The sequence below is a fragment of the Erinaceus europaeus genome, chromosome 13, assembly GCF_950295315.1.
Source record: "Erinaceus europaeus chromosome 13, mEriEur2.1, whole genome shotgun sequence".
NCBI classification, from domain to species: Eukaryota; Metazoa; Chordata; class Mammalia; order Eulipotyphla; family Erinaceidae; genus Erinaceus; species Erinaceus europaeus.
The window spans coordinates 84372480-84389962 of record NC_080174.1 but is presented as its reverse complement, the minus strand read 5'-3'; the positions used below and the strand labels follow the sequence as shown (position 1 = coordinate 84389962).

The 17483-nt window shown below is 48.7% G+C and overlaps 1 protein-coding gene across 1 annotated transcript in view; it reads left to right on the top strand.

Moving 5' to 3' along the window:
- JAK1 (Janus kinase 1) overlaps window positions 1-17483 on the top strand; it is a 153187-nt gene that overhangs the window by 119392 nt on the left and 16312 nt on the right. The window contains exons 10-14 of the mRNA XM_060206350.1: window positions 392-515; window positions 3919-4105; window positions 10297-10403; window positions 14718-14861; window positions 15694-15781. Coding sequence (XP_060062333.1) covers window positions 392-515; window positions 3919-4105; window positions 10297-10403; window positions 14718-14861; window positions 15694-15781 — 650 coding nt within the window. The remainder of the gene's footprint in view (window positions 1-391; window positions 516-3918; window positions 4106-10296; window positions 10404-14717; window positions 14862-15693; window positions 15782-17483) is intronic.

Below are 17483 nucleotides of genomic sequence, written 5' to 3'. Positions count from 1 at the left end.
ATTCTCTGTTACTGTGCGCACTGAACAGAGCAGCCTCAAAGCCCTGCCCTTGGTGGGCCCATGTTCCAGCTGTGCTGCCTGCTGCTGGCGGGGAGGGACCCCTGCCACTATGCCGCTGTGGGCCTTGACGGGGTGGTGGTCCTTAGACTGGAGACAGCAAGCTTGAGGGATTCAAGGAGGAGCAGACTCTGGGCCTTCTGTGGTGGGTGGAGTCCTCGTCTGAATTTCAGCGGCTGTCTTGAGGCTCCCCAGCCCCTTGCATCCCGTGCCGGAGAGAACTTCCAGACTCTGGGCAGACAGTGGAAGGAGCTCATGGGGTTTAGTTTCCTACCTGGTGTGATCTCTGCCTCTCTCTGCCTCTGTCTCTCTCTCTCTCTCTCTCCCTCTGTAGCACAGAATACGCCATCAATAAATTACGGCAAGAAGGAAGCGAAGAGGGACTGTATGTGCTGAGGTGGAGCTGCACAGACTTCGACAACATCCTCATGACCGTCACCTGCTTTGAGAAGCCGGAGGTGGGTCAGGACACCTGCCAGGTCCAAGCCAGATGACCACACGGCAGTCAGGGCGGCCTGCTACAGGAGATGCCGCAGAGAGGACAGCTCGTGTGTGTGTGTTCCTGCTACAGGAGATGCTGCAGAGAGGACAGCTTGTGTGTGTGTGTGTGTGTGTGTGTGTGTGTGTGTTTTCCTGGTACAGGAGATGCCACAGAGAAGACAGCTTGTGTGTGTGTGTGTTGGGGGTCAGGGGGAAGGAAACTTGGTGTTAAAAAAAAGCCTGGGTCTTAGAGAAAGTTGCTGGTGGTTCTAACAAGGGGCATCCTGCCTGCCTGGACCTCCTCTCCTTTTGATAACTTTTTTTTTCCCCAGTAGGGTCATCGCTGGAGCTCAGTGCTTACACAGCTGCTCCATACCTAGCGGCCATGCCCCCTCCCCTCTTCTGCTGTAGTTACTTATTGTGGATATAGGAGGGATAACCGCAGCACTGCTTCACTGCTTTTGAAGCTTGCCACCCCTACCGGTGGGGCCCAGAGGCTTGGACCTGGGTCTCTGAACATGGCAGCATGTGCTCTGCTGAGTGGAACCCGCCCTGGATTTTTTCCTTTCCTTTTTATTTTATTTTTTTCCTTCCAGGCACTTTCAAGATTATAGTTGATTTGTTACTTCAGATAAAAAGGTAGTATACATATTAGGGATTCCCATAAAATTCAACTCTAGAGTTATACACCCTCTAGTACTTTTGTATTGAATGTTAACCAAAAAAAAAAAAAAATCTCCAAAGACCTGAAAGCCCCACTATTAGCATGAACGATTGTACTAAAAAATTTAAGGGGGCCAGGCAGTAGCGCAGCGGGTTAAACACAGGTGGTGCCAAGCGCAAGGACCAGCATTGGGATCCCATTTCGAGCCCCCGGCTCCCCACCTGCAGGGAGTCGCTTCACAGGCAGTGAATCAGGTCTGCAGGTGTCTGTCTGTCTTTCTCTCCCCCTCTATCTTCCCCACCTCTCTCTATTTCTTTCTGTCCTATCCAACAATAATAACAACGATAAAAACAACAAGAGCAACAAAAGGGAAAAAATGGCCACCAGGAGCAATGGAATAAACAATTTGACTTTTAATCTGTCCAATATATAATATTTACATTTTGAAACCAGCGGTGATACAAATCAACAATGATAATGAAATAGTAAAAATAAACCTTAAAAAGCAAAGGTTTCTATTCTTACAATGTGCTAATTATCAGAATTGTCTATCTTTCTTGCTTTTTTTTTTTTTTTTTTTTCAAGGTAGCAGGGCAGGGGTTTGCTGTGAAGGATACCAGTTTACATCAGACATTTTCAAAGTAACAGTGTGATTATTTAGAGTGTTTTTTTTTTTTTTTTTTTAATGTGCAGCAGCAAGATTCCTACAGGCCTAGAGCTGTGCCTGTTTGTGGTATTCACTTGGCACAGATGGCTGCCAAAGAGGCTGGCTTGATGGCTTGACTTCACAATAGTTTTCCCAGGTGGTAGCTGTAGACCTCTTAATAGCTTTTTGCTGTCCCATATTTTCATAAGTAGAGGTGTTTTTTCAGTGACGGACACATAGCTGAAAGCTAGAAATGATGTGAGAAAACTAAGACAGATGCCAGAATTGTTGGCTCCGCCTCACTAGACCAGAGTGCCTTTGCTGTCCATGCAACTTTAAAAAAAAAAAAAACTTTTAAAAAATGTTTATCTATCATTGGATAGAGACAGAAATTGAGAGCAGAGGAAGGGGAGACAAGGAAAGAGACAGAGAGACACCTGCAGCCCTGCTTCACCACTCGTGAAGCTTTCCCCCTGTAGGTGGGGACTAGAGGCTTGAACCTGGGTCCTTGCACACTGTGAGTGCTTGACCAGGTGTGCCACCGCCTGGCCCCTCTTGCAGTTTTTTTAAAGACAAGAAATGAAGTATTTTAAAATATTGAAAGACTGTGTGTTTTCAGGGATGATTTCTGTAGTTCCTTAAAGGACAGTGAGTTCTACAGAATCAGTCTAAAGATACTAGCAGTGATTGGGTTCAGCTGCACGCAAGAACTGGGGCAGGGGTGGGGCTTATGAGACTGAAGCCGGCATGTTAGCATATCAAAAATCTTTGACCCCGAAGGAAAAGTCTTTGAAAATTCTGAGGACTAGATTCATTCAAGAATGGCGGGAGAAAACGGCAGAAGAGGGGCCAGGCAATGACACACACGGTAGAGTTCACATGTTGCTATGCACAAAGACCCAGGTTCAAGCCCCGGGCCCCCACCTGTAGGGGGAAGCTTCAAGAGTGGTAAAGTGGGGCCAAAAAAAAAAAAGTAGGATAGGTGTTATTATTCCCATTTACGGAAGGAAAAAAAAATGAAATTTCAGGATGTTACATCTCCTCTCTGAGGTTGCATGCACACCGTATGTAAACAAACCTCTCTGGCCCTCATTCCTAACCACTAAAATGGTTTCCTTTGCAAAAGTGCCCATGAAGGACAAGTGTTGCTTAAACTTCCTCTTTCTGACACCATTTACCCCTGAAGCTGAACCAGACAGCTAGCTGTCTGCTGCCTCTTAAGCTGATTGTCCTTAAGTAGACGTGAGCAGTACAGAGCTGTGCTCAGTCTGAGGAACTTTCTTTCTCTCGTTCTTTCTTTTTTCTTTCTTCTTATTCTTTTGGTTTTTTACTAACATTTAATATATATATTTTTTCATTTTAGGAGGGGAAGACAGAGAGGGCGGGAAAGATAGACAACTTGTAGATCTGCTTTACCACTTGTGAAGCGAACGCCCTGTAGGTGGGGAGCCGGGAGCCGGGGGCCTCAAGCCGGGATCCTTGTGCCGGTCCTTGCGCATTTGTGCCACGCACTTAACCCGCTGCACTACTGCCTGCCCCGCCCCGCCCCCCACCCACCTACCCCCGCCACTTTTTTTCTACCATTTATTATTGGGTAGGACTGAGAGAAATTAAGAGGGTGAGAGAAAGATAGCCACCTGCAGACCTCTCACTGCTCGTGAAACTGCAGGTGGGGAGGCAGCTGGGGCGGGGGGGGGGGGGGGACGGCTCGAACCCAGATCCTTTTGCAGGGCCTTGCACATAGTACTTTGTGCGCTTAACTGGGTGAGCCACCGCCCAGCCCTCCCCCAGGACCTCTCTATATAAATTGTGCTATCATATGTTCTGCTCCGTGAAGACTAGTATTCGCTTTGCTAACCTTTATAAAGTACATGCTAAACCTTGTACAGATACCATGCCATGTGACCATAGCAAGCGGGCTACGAGGTTGGTATCTTCATAGATGTCCCCTTACAGATCCAGAAAGGTCGTGCTTTTTAACGAGTTTCCCTGTCAACAGCCAAGAAACCCCAAGCCTGGTTGCCTGTGCCCTTGCCAGACTCATTATTCCCATCATCTTTGTGAATGGCAGGTGCTGGGAGGCCAGAAGCAGTTCAAGAACTTTCAGATTGAGGTGCAGAAAGGCCACTACAGTCTTCACGGCTCAGAGCGCAGCTTCCCCAGTCTGGGGGACCTGATGGACCACCTCAAGAAGCAGATCCTTCGTACGGACAACATCAGCTTTGTGCTGAAGCGCTGCTGCCAGCCCAAACCCCGAGGTCAGAGCCCCCCTCCCCCTTCAGCGGCTTCCTGCGCCCCCCTCAGTGATCTTCTGAGTCTCACATCACCCAGAAGGTCCTGGTTGGCCTGTGGAAAGTGACCTCTCTCCATGGTGTGTCCAGGTGTTTCTCCCTGAGCTTTGCGTCGAATCTCACCCCTTTTCTTTCTCCCTTTCTTTCTTTCTTTCTTTCTTTCTTTCTTTCTTTCTTTCTTTCTTTCTTTCTTTCTTTCTTGTCTCCCAGCAAGAGACTGTCACTGAACTTGGTGAAGGAGGAAGAACTTGTGTTTTTTGTTGATCAGATAGAGCTTCCTGCCAGCCTGAGGGTGGATAACTGCAGCCTTTATTTTTGTGCTTGGCATTGTTCTGCAAAGGTAAAGCATATCTGCCATCTGACTGAAACTGCAGAGTGAGGTACACGACCTTAACAGCCAGCAACCCAGTTGACTCGCTGTCCACACATTGGGAGAAGTTCTTTCTTGACACCAGCGGTCTGTGCTCCGGGGAACAGCAGCACAGGTAGAGGGGATGAGCCCCTCTGTTGGGTCTCGAGGGCCCTGGAACTCTGTGCTAACTGTGTTTTAGGGCTTGTCTCTCCCCATTGATGTTGTTGTTGTTTTATTTGTTTGTTTGCTTGTTTGTTTTTAGCCAGGATCTGGCTGGAGTTCCTCCCCCTTCTGTGACGTACGGGTTAACACAGTCCTCAGGACAGAACTGATGCCCACACACTGTCTGCCGTAAATAATTATATCAGAGGCTACCACGTGGGTTGTCTCCTACTAGTCCTAACAAGTTTATGTGCAAGTTCGAATTTCTTTCATGCGCATACTAGTTTTTTGGAGCCGTTAGACAGGCGAGATGGAAGTGTTGAGATGGTCAGTACTCACTGAAGGCTAGTAGTACTGGTACTAGTCGTAATAATAGTAGTAAGAAGTCATGCTGCTGATGAGGTGATAAAGGCTACCATCATGAGAATGGTACTGACCGATTTCTGAATCCCGTGTGAAAGTCTCGTGTAATCCTGAGATCACAAGCAAAGCCTTGCTGTCCCCACTGTGTTTGCTCAGAATCCTTTAAGTACTTAGAGGAGCCGTGGAGATCTGGGCCCAAATCTTCTGACTTGAACTCCCGGCACAGAGGCAGTCATCAAGCCAAGGAACAGTTCTTCTGTTCTGGGAGAGCGGACAGCACGGAGAGAAGGGAAGTGAAGGGACAGGAGGCGGAAGAGAAAAAAACAAGGCTTCTTGGTGTCTGCCCTCAGAAGCCCTCTCTCTTCCCTCTGCCACCTGTAAATTAGAGAAGTGGTAAAATCATGGAATACGGAGAATGTCGGCATCAGTTCCTCCTTGTTCCTGACCCTCTAACCATAAAGTTCTGGTAGCCAGACCTCAGCCTGGGTCTCTCACAGAGAAATGCAGCTGAGAGAGGGTCGGGCGGTAGCACAGCGGGTTAAGGGCACGTGGCGCAAAGCACAAGGACCGGTGTAAGGATCCCGGTTGGAGCTCCTGACTCCCCACCTGCAGGGGAGTCGCTTCACAGGCAGTGAAGCAGGTCTGCAGGTGTCTGTCTTTCTCTTCCCCCTCTCTGTCTTCCTGCCCTCTCTCCATTTCTCTCTGCCCTATCCAACAATAGTAATAATAACTATAACAACAAGAAAACAACAAAAGTGGAAGGGGGGAAGCCTCCAGGAGCAGTGGATTTGTGGTGCAGGCCCTGAGGCCCAACAATAACCCTGGAGGCAAAAAAAAAAAAAAGAGAGAGAGAAAGAGAAATACAGCTGAGAAACTCCTCACTGAATAAATAGAAAGCAGGTCGCCGCTGGGAGTAGGGTTTTGTTGTTGTTGTTGTTACTGATTTTTAAGAGACAAAATGCATCCATAAAGGAACAAACACACAGCCAGCTCACAGGTGGCCCTGGATACTGTCTTCCTCTCTAATTCCGCAAATGACTGCTCCCATCCATTTTCTGTGGGCACTATTTCAGTCTCCCTTTCTTGGTGTCTTTTTTTCTCCCTCCAATTAGAGCACTCCTGAGTTGCCTATTTAAACCTAATTATTACCCAGATAGCAGGGTGGATTAGGATGACAAAAGGGAGAAGAGTTGACTGGTTACAAAGGAGGACCCCAGAATATGATAACAAGGGAAGCCTGTAACTCCACTAGCCAAGGCCTAAGCGGGCCCCACATTGTTTAGCTTCTGATTGGTCACCATCAGAGTGACTGTGGCCACAGGTGACAGGGGTTCTGTAACTCAGTCGGATACTGACACCCAGGGGTGTAAGCCCTGCCCTTGCAGATATGCTGTGGGAAGGTGAGTAACTGAGGCCACCCCTGGCTTTAGTGTCATCCCCAAGTTGGTTCTGGAGCTTCCTGACTTGACCACTCACTCTGAATCTGTCTTCTGCCCTCTGAAAAGGGGAACAGAAACACTCTCCACCACGTTGGATTGCTTTGTGTATTTGTTTGTTTGTTTTTGCCTCCAGGGTTATTGTTGGGGCTCAGTGCCTGCACCATGAATCCACTGCTCCTGGAAGCCACCCACCCCTTTTGTTGCCCTTGTTGTTGCAGCCTTGTTGTGGTGGTGGTTGTTGTTGTTGATGCTGTTTGTTGTTGGATAGGACAGGGAGAAATGGAGAGAGAAGGGGAAGACAGAGAGGGGGGAGAGAAAGACAGAAACCTGCAGACCTGTTTCACCGCCTGTGAAGTGACTCCCCTGCAGGTGGAAAGCCGGGGGCTCGAACCAGGACCCTTCCGCCGGTCCTTGCGCCATGTGCGCTTAACCTGCTGCTCTACCTTGCAACCCCCAGATTGCTTTGTTTTAATGATGTTATTTATTTATTCATGAAGAAGGGGAGAGAAAGAAAGAACCAGACATCACTCTGGTACATGTGTGTTGGGCTGAGCTTCACTGATGGGAGACAGACGACCAGGGACTCATGGCTGAGCTGTACGCAGTATCTCTTTATTCGTGTGGAATGCAGCACAATCTAAGCCAAGCTAAGCTAAACTAAAACTAATATACTTGCCAAGTAGGGTATAAACAGGATGTGACGTAGAGAGGGTGGAGAGAAAAGTGACTGGTGAAAATCAGGGTGTGACAAGGAGAGGGGGCGGAGCAGGCGAGAATCCTACCACAGAACCACCAATGCCCTGGAGGGAGGGTGGTGCTTAGTTAACAGCAGTTATGTAAATAGAATACAGTGTTAAAGGGGGGGGGGATGAAACCAAATGAAACAGAAGGGGGTTTTAGAAGCAGAATTAGAAGCAGACCCACACATGTGCAGCTGGGGATTAAACTCAGGACCTCACAGTTGAGAGCCTAGTGCTTTAACCACCGCCCCACCTCCCAGACCACAGCACCACATAGGATTGTCAGGAAGACAAAGGAGTTCATGTGTATAAGGAGCTCTGGACAGTGGCTAACACAGAGAAGTTAGTCAAAAATTAGGAACTTTAAAAAATAATAATAAAAGGAAAAACAATATGGAAAAGCATCAAAAAAGTGAGGGTTTGAGAGACTATCATGTCTGAGTCACATGTTCCATTGTAGGACCCAGCAGTTGACAAGTGAGAACCTTTCAGGGGTTCCCCCAAACTCCTGCGGGTACAAATCTGAATGTGCTTCCTCCACTCCCCTCTTCCCATCATGATAAACCTTGGAGCTTTGGGTCTCTATAGTAAGAAGGTGACTTCCATGAAGTTTAAGACCCAGTTAGCTACCTGTGCTGATCCTGGCCTGGGAGAATTTGTAATATGTTTGTGAATCAGAACTAAGGGATTGATGTGCTCATCATCAATTAAACAAGACAGGGAGGGTGTGTGTGTGTGTGTGTGTGTACATATACACATCCTTGCATCACACCGGGGTTATCATGGGTAGCAAAATGTTTTTTTTTTTCTCTTTTGTTGCTCTTGTCTTTTTATTGTTGTTGTAGTTATTGTTGTTGTTATTGATGTCATTGTTGTTGGATAAGACAGAGAGAAATGGAGAGAGGAGGGGAAGCAAAGACAGAGGGGGAGAGAAAGACAGACACCTGCAGACCTGCTTCACTGCCTGTGAAGCGACTCCCCTGCAGGTGGGAAGCCGGGGGCTCGAACCAAGATCCTTTCACCGGTCCTTGTGCTTTGAGCCACCTGCACTGCGCTGCCGCCCGTCTTCCAGCCAGATTTTTTAACAAGTGATTTCTTGGGAAGATCACAGAGATTCGGAACAACTTATACTATTTTTTCTACTCACAGCAGTGCTTTTCATCCTCCTGCCTTGGCCGTCCCCCTTCCTTTTTTTTTCTTTTTTCCTGCAGGGTTATTGCTGGGCTCGGTGCCTGCACCATGAATCCACCTCTCCTGGGGGCCATTTTTCCCCCTTTTTGTTGTCCTAGTTGTTGCAGCCTCGTTGCGGTTATTATTGCCATTGTTGACGTTGCTTTGTTGTTGGATAGGACAGAGAGAAATGGAGAGAGGAGGGGAAGACAGAGAGAGAGGGGAGAGAAAGATAGACACCTGCAGACCTGCTTCACTGCCCGTGAAGCGACTCCCCTGCAGGTGGGGAGCGGAGCCGGGGGCTCGAACTGGGATCCTTACGCTGGTCCCTGCGCTTTGCGCCACGTGTGCTTAACCCACTGCCCCACCGCCCAACCCCAGCCGTCCCCCTTCCTTCGTCCTCAGTTCACATCGTGGATGTTCCGTCAAACCATCTAATGACATGTTTTGAGAGCCTACTAGAGATCAGGCTCTGGAGACAGAAAAGAAATACACTCAACGTGATCCTTGCCTTCTAGGAGGTTTTGTTTGTGTTTAAAACTTTCACTTAGTCGTATTTCACCAAAGTCAAGGACTCTGGGGGTGGGCGGTGGGTCCTGGAACGTGTCAGTGGAGGAGGGTCTGGGTGGGGGGGTTAGAGTGTTATGCGGAAAACTGAGAAATGGTACACATGTACCAAGTACTGTATTTGACTGTCAACTGTAAACCATTAATCCCCCATTAAAGAAATATATTTCATTGCACGGTCCAGGAGGTGGCGCAGTGGATAAAGCATTGGGCTCTCAAGCATGAGGTCCCAAGTTCAATCCCCAGCAGCACATGTACCAGAGTGATGTCTGGTTCTTCCTGTCTCTTCTCCTGTCTTTCTCATAGATAAGTAAAATCTTAAAAAAATATTTTTGCAGGGGTCGCGCGGTAGCACAGTGGGTTAAGTGCGCGTGGTGCAAAGCACAAGGACCAGCGTAAGAATCCTGGTTTGAGCCCCCGGCTCCTCATCTGCAGGGAATCGCTTCACAGGCGGTGAAGCAGGTCTGCAGGTGTCTCTCTTTCTCTCCCCATTTCTGTCTTCCCCTTCTCTCTCCATTTCTCTCTTTCCTATCCAACAGTGAACAACATCAAAAACAATAATAATAACCACAAGACTACAACAAAATGGGGGGGGGGGCGGGAAATGGCCTCCAGGAGCAGTGGATTCATGGTGCAGGCACTGAGCCCCAACAGTAACCCCGGAGGCAAAAAAAGAAAAATTTTTTTCATTCCGGTAGGGAAGACTGCTCCGATCTCTCTTACCTAGACTGGTCCTGCTATGTGAACCTTGGAGCTCCTATCCCAGCCATGTAGAGAAGTCACACAAATTGCAGCTTCCCTTTCATAAAAAAAAAAAAAAAAAAAAGTTTTTTTTATCAGTGATTAAATAGTGGTTTACAAGATTACAAAATTATAGGGTTACAGTTCCACAACACACTCATCGCCAAAGTTCTGTGTGTCTCCCCTCGCTCACACTGATAACTACCATAGTCGTCATAAAATCTTAGAGACAGTGGTCCGAGAGGTGGCACAGTGTCTAAGGAACTAGACTCTCAAGGATGAGGTCTTGAGTTCGATCCCTAGCAGCACATGTACCAGAGTGATGTCTGGCTCTTTCTCCTATCTTTCTCATTAATAAAGAAATAAAAATCTTTAAAAAATAAATAAATAATCTTAGAGACAGTTTGTAGCTTAGCTTCCTTTTTGATTGACACCTAAAGAAAAAGTAGCTCTGTGATTAGCCTATAAGCTTCTAGTAGGCAGGAATCACTTAATAAATAGACGTTGAATAACTGAACCAACAAGTGGCCTGTAAGTGTTGAACAGCCCTCTTGGCTGGACAGACATTGGCCAGCTGGGGTCCTCAGCCTTCCGCACATTGCTCAGACTTCACTCTCTCCACAGAAATCTCCAACCTACTGGTGGCTACAAAGAAAGCCCAGGAGTGGCAGCCCGTCTATCCTATGAGCCAGCTAAGTTTCTGCCGGATACTTAAGAAGGATATCATACAGGTACGTGATGGCTCCAGTCCCTGGGCCCAGCTTTGGCCCTACTCACCATAGCACAGCAGCCTCTGGGGAGTCAGGTCTGTGTTGTGAGAAGTGCTAGTGGAACAAAGAATTTAAAAAAAAAAAAAAAGGCGGTATTCTCATGGTTGCCGAACTAATGCCATGCTGTACAGCCTGGGAGGAAATGAAGGCGTTCGTCTTCGTGGTGTTTTTAGTTTTCTGGTTGGGTCACTGCCTGCAGGTACTGCAGTGCAGGCTGATGGCCTTCACGGCCCCACAGTTTGCTGAGTGACAGCACTTGTGAGGCTCCTTACGGGTTTGCTAAAGATTCTTCTGGAGAGAGCAGAGCAGAGGGAATACAGACTGTGGGGAAGGCACAGGGACGCACAGTTTAAGTCTGAAGGAAGAGAACATCTGGAAAAGCTAAATTCCACAGACCAGTGTTCCATGCTTGTTGGCCTTCGGTGAACCCTGTTTCCTTAGTGACTGCCTTTGGGCTTTGGCTTAAGCTGTGAAACCCGGGAAGATGCCTCCCTCCCTCCCTCCCTCCCTCCCTCCCTCCCTTCCTTCCTTCCTTCCTTCCTTCCTTCTTTCTTTCTTTCTTTCTTTCTTTCTTTCTTTCTTTCTTTCTTTCTTTTCTTCTTTTATTCCTTTCTTTCTTATTTATTTATTTATTGGAAACATTGACAAGACCATAGGATAAGAGGGGTGCATTTCCTCACATTGCCCACCCCCAGAACTCCATATCCCATCCCCTCCCCCGATAGCTTCCCTAGTCTTTATCCCTCTGGGAGTATGGACCCAGGATCATTATGGGGTGCAGAAGGTGGAAGGTCTGGCTTCTGTAACTGCTTCTCCGCTAAAAATGGGCATTGGCAGGTCAGTCCATACTCCCAGCCTGTCTCTCTCTTTCCCCAGTGGGGCAGCAATCTGGGGAAGTGGGGCTCCAAGACCCATGGTGGGGTCATCTGCCAAAAGGAAGTCGAGTTGGCATCATGGTAGCATCTGGAACCTGGTGGCTGAAAAAGAGTTAAGATATAGAGCAGAACAGATTGTTGACTAACCATGAACCTAAAGGCAAGGATAGTGCAGATGAAGATTTGGGGTCTCCGTTTTGGAAAAAGCTGGTAGGTCTATTTTAGGTCTATTCCAAGGGGCCCATGACTGTACTAGTTCTTGCCTGAGCCTGACAGCTGATGTGCTGGTGGACCCAGGGTATTGTCTGGGGAGATGGTGTCACAGTTGGAAAAAGGACTAGAAAGCTGGGTCAGGCAAGAGAGTAGCCCCCAAGTATGGGGAAAGTCTATAAATATTGTTAACTGTGTAAGCCCCATTAGTTTGATCTGGGGCCCATATTCAACACAGAAACCTATTTAGCCTCTGCATCCCTGTAGGTCTGAGCTCACATTCTGTGGTCAGGCTGCACTCATTTCAGGACCCTTCTTCCTCGGGTGGTAGGTAGAGTATGTTGTCCCTGCCGTTGTTGATCCACACTGAGGGCTAGGTCCTATAGGGGCCTACAGCGGGGTCTATTATGTCGTTCCTGGTGGTCATGACCAGTGACAGTCAAGTGCCACTTTTCTGTTCTGCGTCCTTCTCCCTCCCCCACCCTGCGTAAACAGAAACGTGGAATCTGAGAAGATAGCGAGCCACCAGCCTTGGAGAGAAGCACTCTGCCTAAGTCTGTGTGTTACATGTGGCAGATTGTCACCTTGCGGGGAGAGAGGCCAGTCAGAGCTCACTGTCATCCAAAAGCCTGGTGCAAGGTGACAGGCGTGGGATTGGCTTGGGAGTTTATGTTTTATTTCTGCTCTGTATTTTATTTTACTTTATCGTTGCTACCAGGGTCATCACTGGGGCTCTGTGCCTGCGTGATGAATCCACTGCTCCCAATGCCCATCTCTTCCTTTCCCCTCCCCCCTTTTTATTTGATATGATAGAAACTGAAAGGAGAGGGGGAAATAGAGAGGGAGAAGAGACAGAGAAACGCCTGCAGTACTTACTTCACCACTCATGTAGGTCTCCCCCATAGGTGGGGAGTGGGGGGGTTCAAACCCCAGTCCTAGCATTTAGTCACGTTTGTTTTTTTTTGTTTTGTTTTTAATATATATATTTTTTGCCTCCAGGATTATTGCCAGGGCTTGGTGCCTGCACCACAGATACACTGCTCCTGGAGACCATTTTCCCCCCTTTTGTTGCCCTTGTTGTTTCATCATTGTTGTGGTTATTATTATTGTTGTTATTGATGTCGTCGTTGGATAGGACAGAGAGAAATGGAGAGAGGAGGGGAAGACAGAGAGGAGGAGAGGAAGATAGACACCTGCAGACCTGCTTCACTGCTTGTGAAGCAACTCCCCTGCAGGTGGGGCGCCGGGGGCTCGAACCGGGATCCTTACGCCGGTCCTTACGCTTCACGCCACATGCGTGCTCACTTGTGTTTTTAACCAGGTGCACCACCGGCCAGCCCCTTGGCAGTGTGTGTTTCAAGATACTTGTTGAAATTGTTTGCAGGGCTGGGGGAGTGAAAGCCCTCTGCTGTCACTGTCACACAGCCCTGTTGATAAACTGTTAGCTGGGCGTAGGTCCTTACCGCTCCTTGTCTCCTTCCATCGTTGTCGGGGTTGTTTCCAGAGACCAAGACCACCGCAGCCCCCTGGCTTCTAAGTCCCTGTCACCCGCCACATAGCAGTGGTTTGAGCGCTTCAAGGCACCAGACACCATTTTGACCCTCAGCAGCCTCACAGTCTTGACAAGAGGAAAAAAAAAAAAAGTATCTGTCTTTGATAATTGCATTATTATCAAGAGCTAATCCCTAAATCCGGAAATACAGCAGGGCGTGTTATCTGTCAGAGACAATGATCCTACACTTCTTGGGGAAGCAGAGGAGCGGAGGATGAAGAGCCAGGCAGCAGGGGAAGAAACTCAAGTCACAGATGGACGGGCCCCTGAGGGTGACTGGAATTCTGACGCCTCGTGCAGTGACTCGACCACCCACCGGGAAGAAGGCACTGTTTTGGGGAAGAGTTATCATTCTGAAAGCATCTGACTTTGATGGGACATTTTGGGAACACCACTTCCCGTAACCTTGTTCAGTTGCTTTATGGTGCATGAGACAGGCGATTAGTCACAGAGCCTTCTGCCAGGATGCAGGCGACAGGACAGATACACCAGCAGTCTGCCAAAGGAGAGGAAGAACTGATAGGCCCAACTGACAGTTGTAGATATTCCTAGGGGAGGGATTGGGGGGGGGGGCAGCTCTAAATTCCCCGAGAATCAGTCACATTCCTGTGTCTGCACTTACAGAGAAAATGGGTCATTCAAGCGTGTGAGAAACAGGGCCCCCCCGGTCTAGAGTGAGCAAACAGAGGACATCTGCGTGACAAGTGGACATCCACTCACCACATGCCAGGAGCCTTTACAACTTGCTTCCTCAGTTGATTCTTTTTTTTTTTAAAGAGTTTTAAAAAGTATTTATTTATTTATTCCCTTTTGTTGCCCTTGTTGTTTATTGTTGTTGTTATTGCTGTCATCATTGTTGGATAGGACAGAGAGAAATGGAGAAAGGAGGGGAAGACAGAGAGGGGGAGAGAAAGATAGACTCCTGCAGACCTGCTTCACCACCTGTGAAGCAACTCCCCTGCAGGTGGAGAGCCGGGGCTCGAACTGGGATCCTTATGCTGGTCCTGTACTTTGCACCACGTGTGCTTAACCCGCTGTGCTACCACCAGACTCCCCCTCAGTTGATTCTTAAGCAGCGCTCTGAGACTGGTGCCGTTGCTTGCTGTCCCTGCTCACACACCGTGGGTGGAGGTTAACATGGTGATTAAGCTTCCCCAGGTTAAAGGGCCAGCAGGAGTGTGGAACCCTCCCTTCTCTGTCTATCGGGGTGTGTGTGGAGGAGCCCCGTGGAGTAGAGTTTTCTGCTTCTCTGGGTGGGGCTGGGGTAGGTGCTTATTTGATGGCTTTTGAAAACTGTTGAAAGTTGAGTGGATGGCATCTGGAACCTGGTGACTGAAAAGAGAGTTAACATACGAAGCCAAACAAATTGTTGAGCAATCATGGACCCAAAGCTTGGAATAGTGGAGAGGAAGTGTTAGGGAGGTACTCACTGCAAACTCCAGTGTACTTCTGCTTTCAGGTATATATTTTGCAGTAGTTTACAGATATGTGTGAAGATATGCTCTCTCTCACAGAAACTGGTGTACATCTAGGTTTTAGGACAGTCCTTGTGCTTTTATCCAGCCCTGGGTTGGTCGCACACTCAAGCGTCACTGTGGCCCTAGAGAGTTGACCTCTGCCTCTTGCTTCCTCCCTAAGGGTGAACACCTGGGGAGAGGCACGCGTACGCACATCTACTCGGGAACCCTGCTGGACTACAAGGATGACGAAGGGATGGCCGAAGAGAAGAGAATCAAAGTGATCCTCAAAGTCTTAGACCCCAGCCACAGGGACATTTCTCTGGCAAGTATCTTCTTCCTATCCAGACATCGCCCCACACACACACCCGCACCCACACGCTTGTCTGGGTGCAGAAGATCACAAGTAGACTGCGGGGAAAACACAACAGCAATGACCCATATTTTGGTCTAGGTTTTTTTTTAATTTTTTTTTTATGTCTGTTCTTAGCCAAGATCCCTTTATTCAAATATAATCAAGTATAATCAGGTCAATCTGTTGGGTCCAGTCAGAACACAGGACAAGATGAAGCACACTGAACAGTCTGCCCTCTCTCCAACACTTCCAACGGGGAGGTCAGGGAGGTCCCTCCGTTGGGTGCTAGGAGCCCCAGGCTGCACTGTCTGGTCTCGGCCCCCAGCAGAGGTCAGGACAGTCACTTCGAAGATAAATGACGAACCCAGTCCCATAGCCTGTGTGAAGGATCAGTATAGCCAAACTTGGGCAGAGAGAGAGAGAGAGTTGCTGTCTGGAGTCTTCATATACTCTCATGCCCTGCCTGCCGGATGTTGTTTCCAGCTCACGTAGAGAGGAAGTGGCGGACATGAGTGACCAGTGGGGCAATTGTCCGCTAGCTTACCAGCTTGATTCTGCTGTTTGATTTAATCAGTCTTTTGAATAAATCCTATCTTCCAACCGGTTTGGCCCTCCGGTAAGAGGCTGTGCAAAGCCCTCAGGCATCAGGACAGAGGGTGGGGGTGAGGGGCTGGTTTCAGAGCCTGGGCTGTTCAGAGTGGGGAGCCCTCCTAGAGTCACTGACTTTTTCATGCCCCTTTGAGCTCCGACCGGTGAGCCTGACCCCTGACCCCTGACCCTCCTGTGTCTTCTTCCCCCCCAGGCCTTCTTCGAGGCAGCCAGCATGATGCGGCAGGTCTCCCACAAGCACATCGTGTACCTCTATGGAGTCTGTGTCCGGGACGTGGAGAGTGAGTGTGCCCTCAGGGAGGGCAGGTCAGCCAGGCTGTGAGGACCGGGAATCAGTGACATCTGTCATGTTGCTCAGACGGCTTTCCTTTGGTCTTCACAATCAGAGAATTGGCAGAACCAAGCAGACCCTCAGCTTAAGTTAAGAGGGACAGTCAAGGGGGGTCGGGCGGTAGCACAGCAGGGTAAGCACACAGCGCGGGAGGATCCCTGTTGGAGCCCCCAGCTCCACACCTCCAGGGGCGTCGCTTTACAAGCGGTGAAGCAGGTCTGCAGGTGTCTGTCTTCCCCACGTCTCCATTTATCTCTGTCCTACCCAACAGTGAGGACATCAGTAGCAGTGATAATAATAACCACAACAAAGATAAAACAGCTAAGGCAACAAAAAGGGGGGAAAAAACGGCCTCCAGGAGTAGTGGATCTGTGGTGCAGGCACAGCGATAACCCTGGAAGCAAAAAAAAAAAAAAAAAAAAAAAAAAAAGTGCAGGTAGATAGCATAATGGTTATGCAAAGAGACTCTCATGCCTGAGGCTAAGTCCCAGGTTCAGTCCCCCGCACCACAGTAAGCCAGAGCTGTGCAGTGCTCTGGTGTTTCTCTCTGCGTCTTTCTCTCTCTGCATCTCTCTCAAAAATAAAATAAATGAAATCCTTAGAAAAAAAATTAAGAGGGACTGTCAGGGGCGGGGGTAGATAGCATAGTGGTTATGCAAAGAGACTTTCATGCTTGAGGCTTCAAAGTTCCAGGTTCAATCCCCTGCACCACCATAAACCAGCTGAGCAATTCTCTGGTAGGGACAATAGCTTGCTTGCATAGTGCATTGCTTTGTCATGCGTGTGATTCAGGTTCAAACCCCCCCCCCCCCCCCCCCAGTTGAAGGAGGTTCCACTGCTATGGTCAGTCTGTGTCTGTCTCCCCTCCCTCTCTCTTAAAAAGAGATTGGGGAGTGGTGCATCTGACTGAGCGCACATGTTACAACATGCAAGCCCCAGTCCCCACCTGCAGGGGAAACTTCACAAGTGTTGAAGCAGGGCTGCAGGTGTCTCTCTGTCTCTCTTCTTCTCTGTCTCCTCTTTCCTCTCAATTTCTGGCTATTTCTATCCAGTAAATAAATAAAGATAATTAAAAAAGAAGGTGAAGAAGAAGAAGGAGAAGAAGGAGAAGAAGAAGAAGAAAGAAAGATAAAAAGAGTGGCATTCAATTAAATGCCCACTCCACCACTTTTTTTTTTCCCTCCAGGGTTATTGCTGGGGCTTGATGCCTGCTCTATGAATCCACTGCTCCTGGAGGCCATTTTCCTCCCATTTTGTTGCCCTTGTTGTCATTATTGTTATTGTTGCCACTGATGTTATTGTTGTTGGATAGAACAGAGAGAGGAGGGGAGACAGAGGGGGAGAGAAAGACACCTGCAGACCTGCTTCACCGCCTGTGAAGCAACCCCCCTGCAGGTGGGGAGCCGGGGGCTTGAACCGGGATCCTTATACCAGTCCTTGCGCTTTGCAACACCTGTGCTTAACCTGCTGCGCTACCGCCTGGCCCCCCAACCCCCAGCTCCACCACTTTTTCCCTCCCTCAGCCAAAAGCTTTACTCCCATTGGACTCCAGGGTGGCCGAGGAGGAACTGCCTTGGGTCTCTTGGAACAGACTCCAGGAGAGGTTCTCACACCAGGGTCGGATGGAGGGAGTTGTGGGAACCCCTAACCGA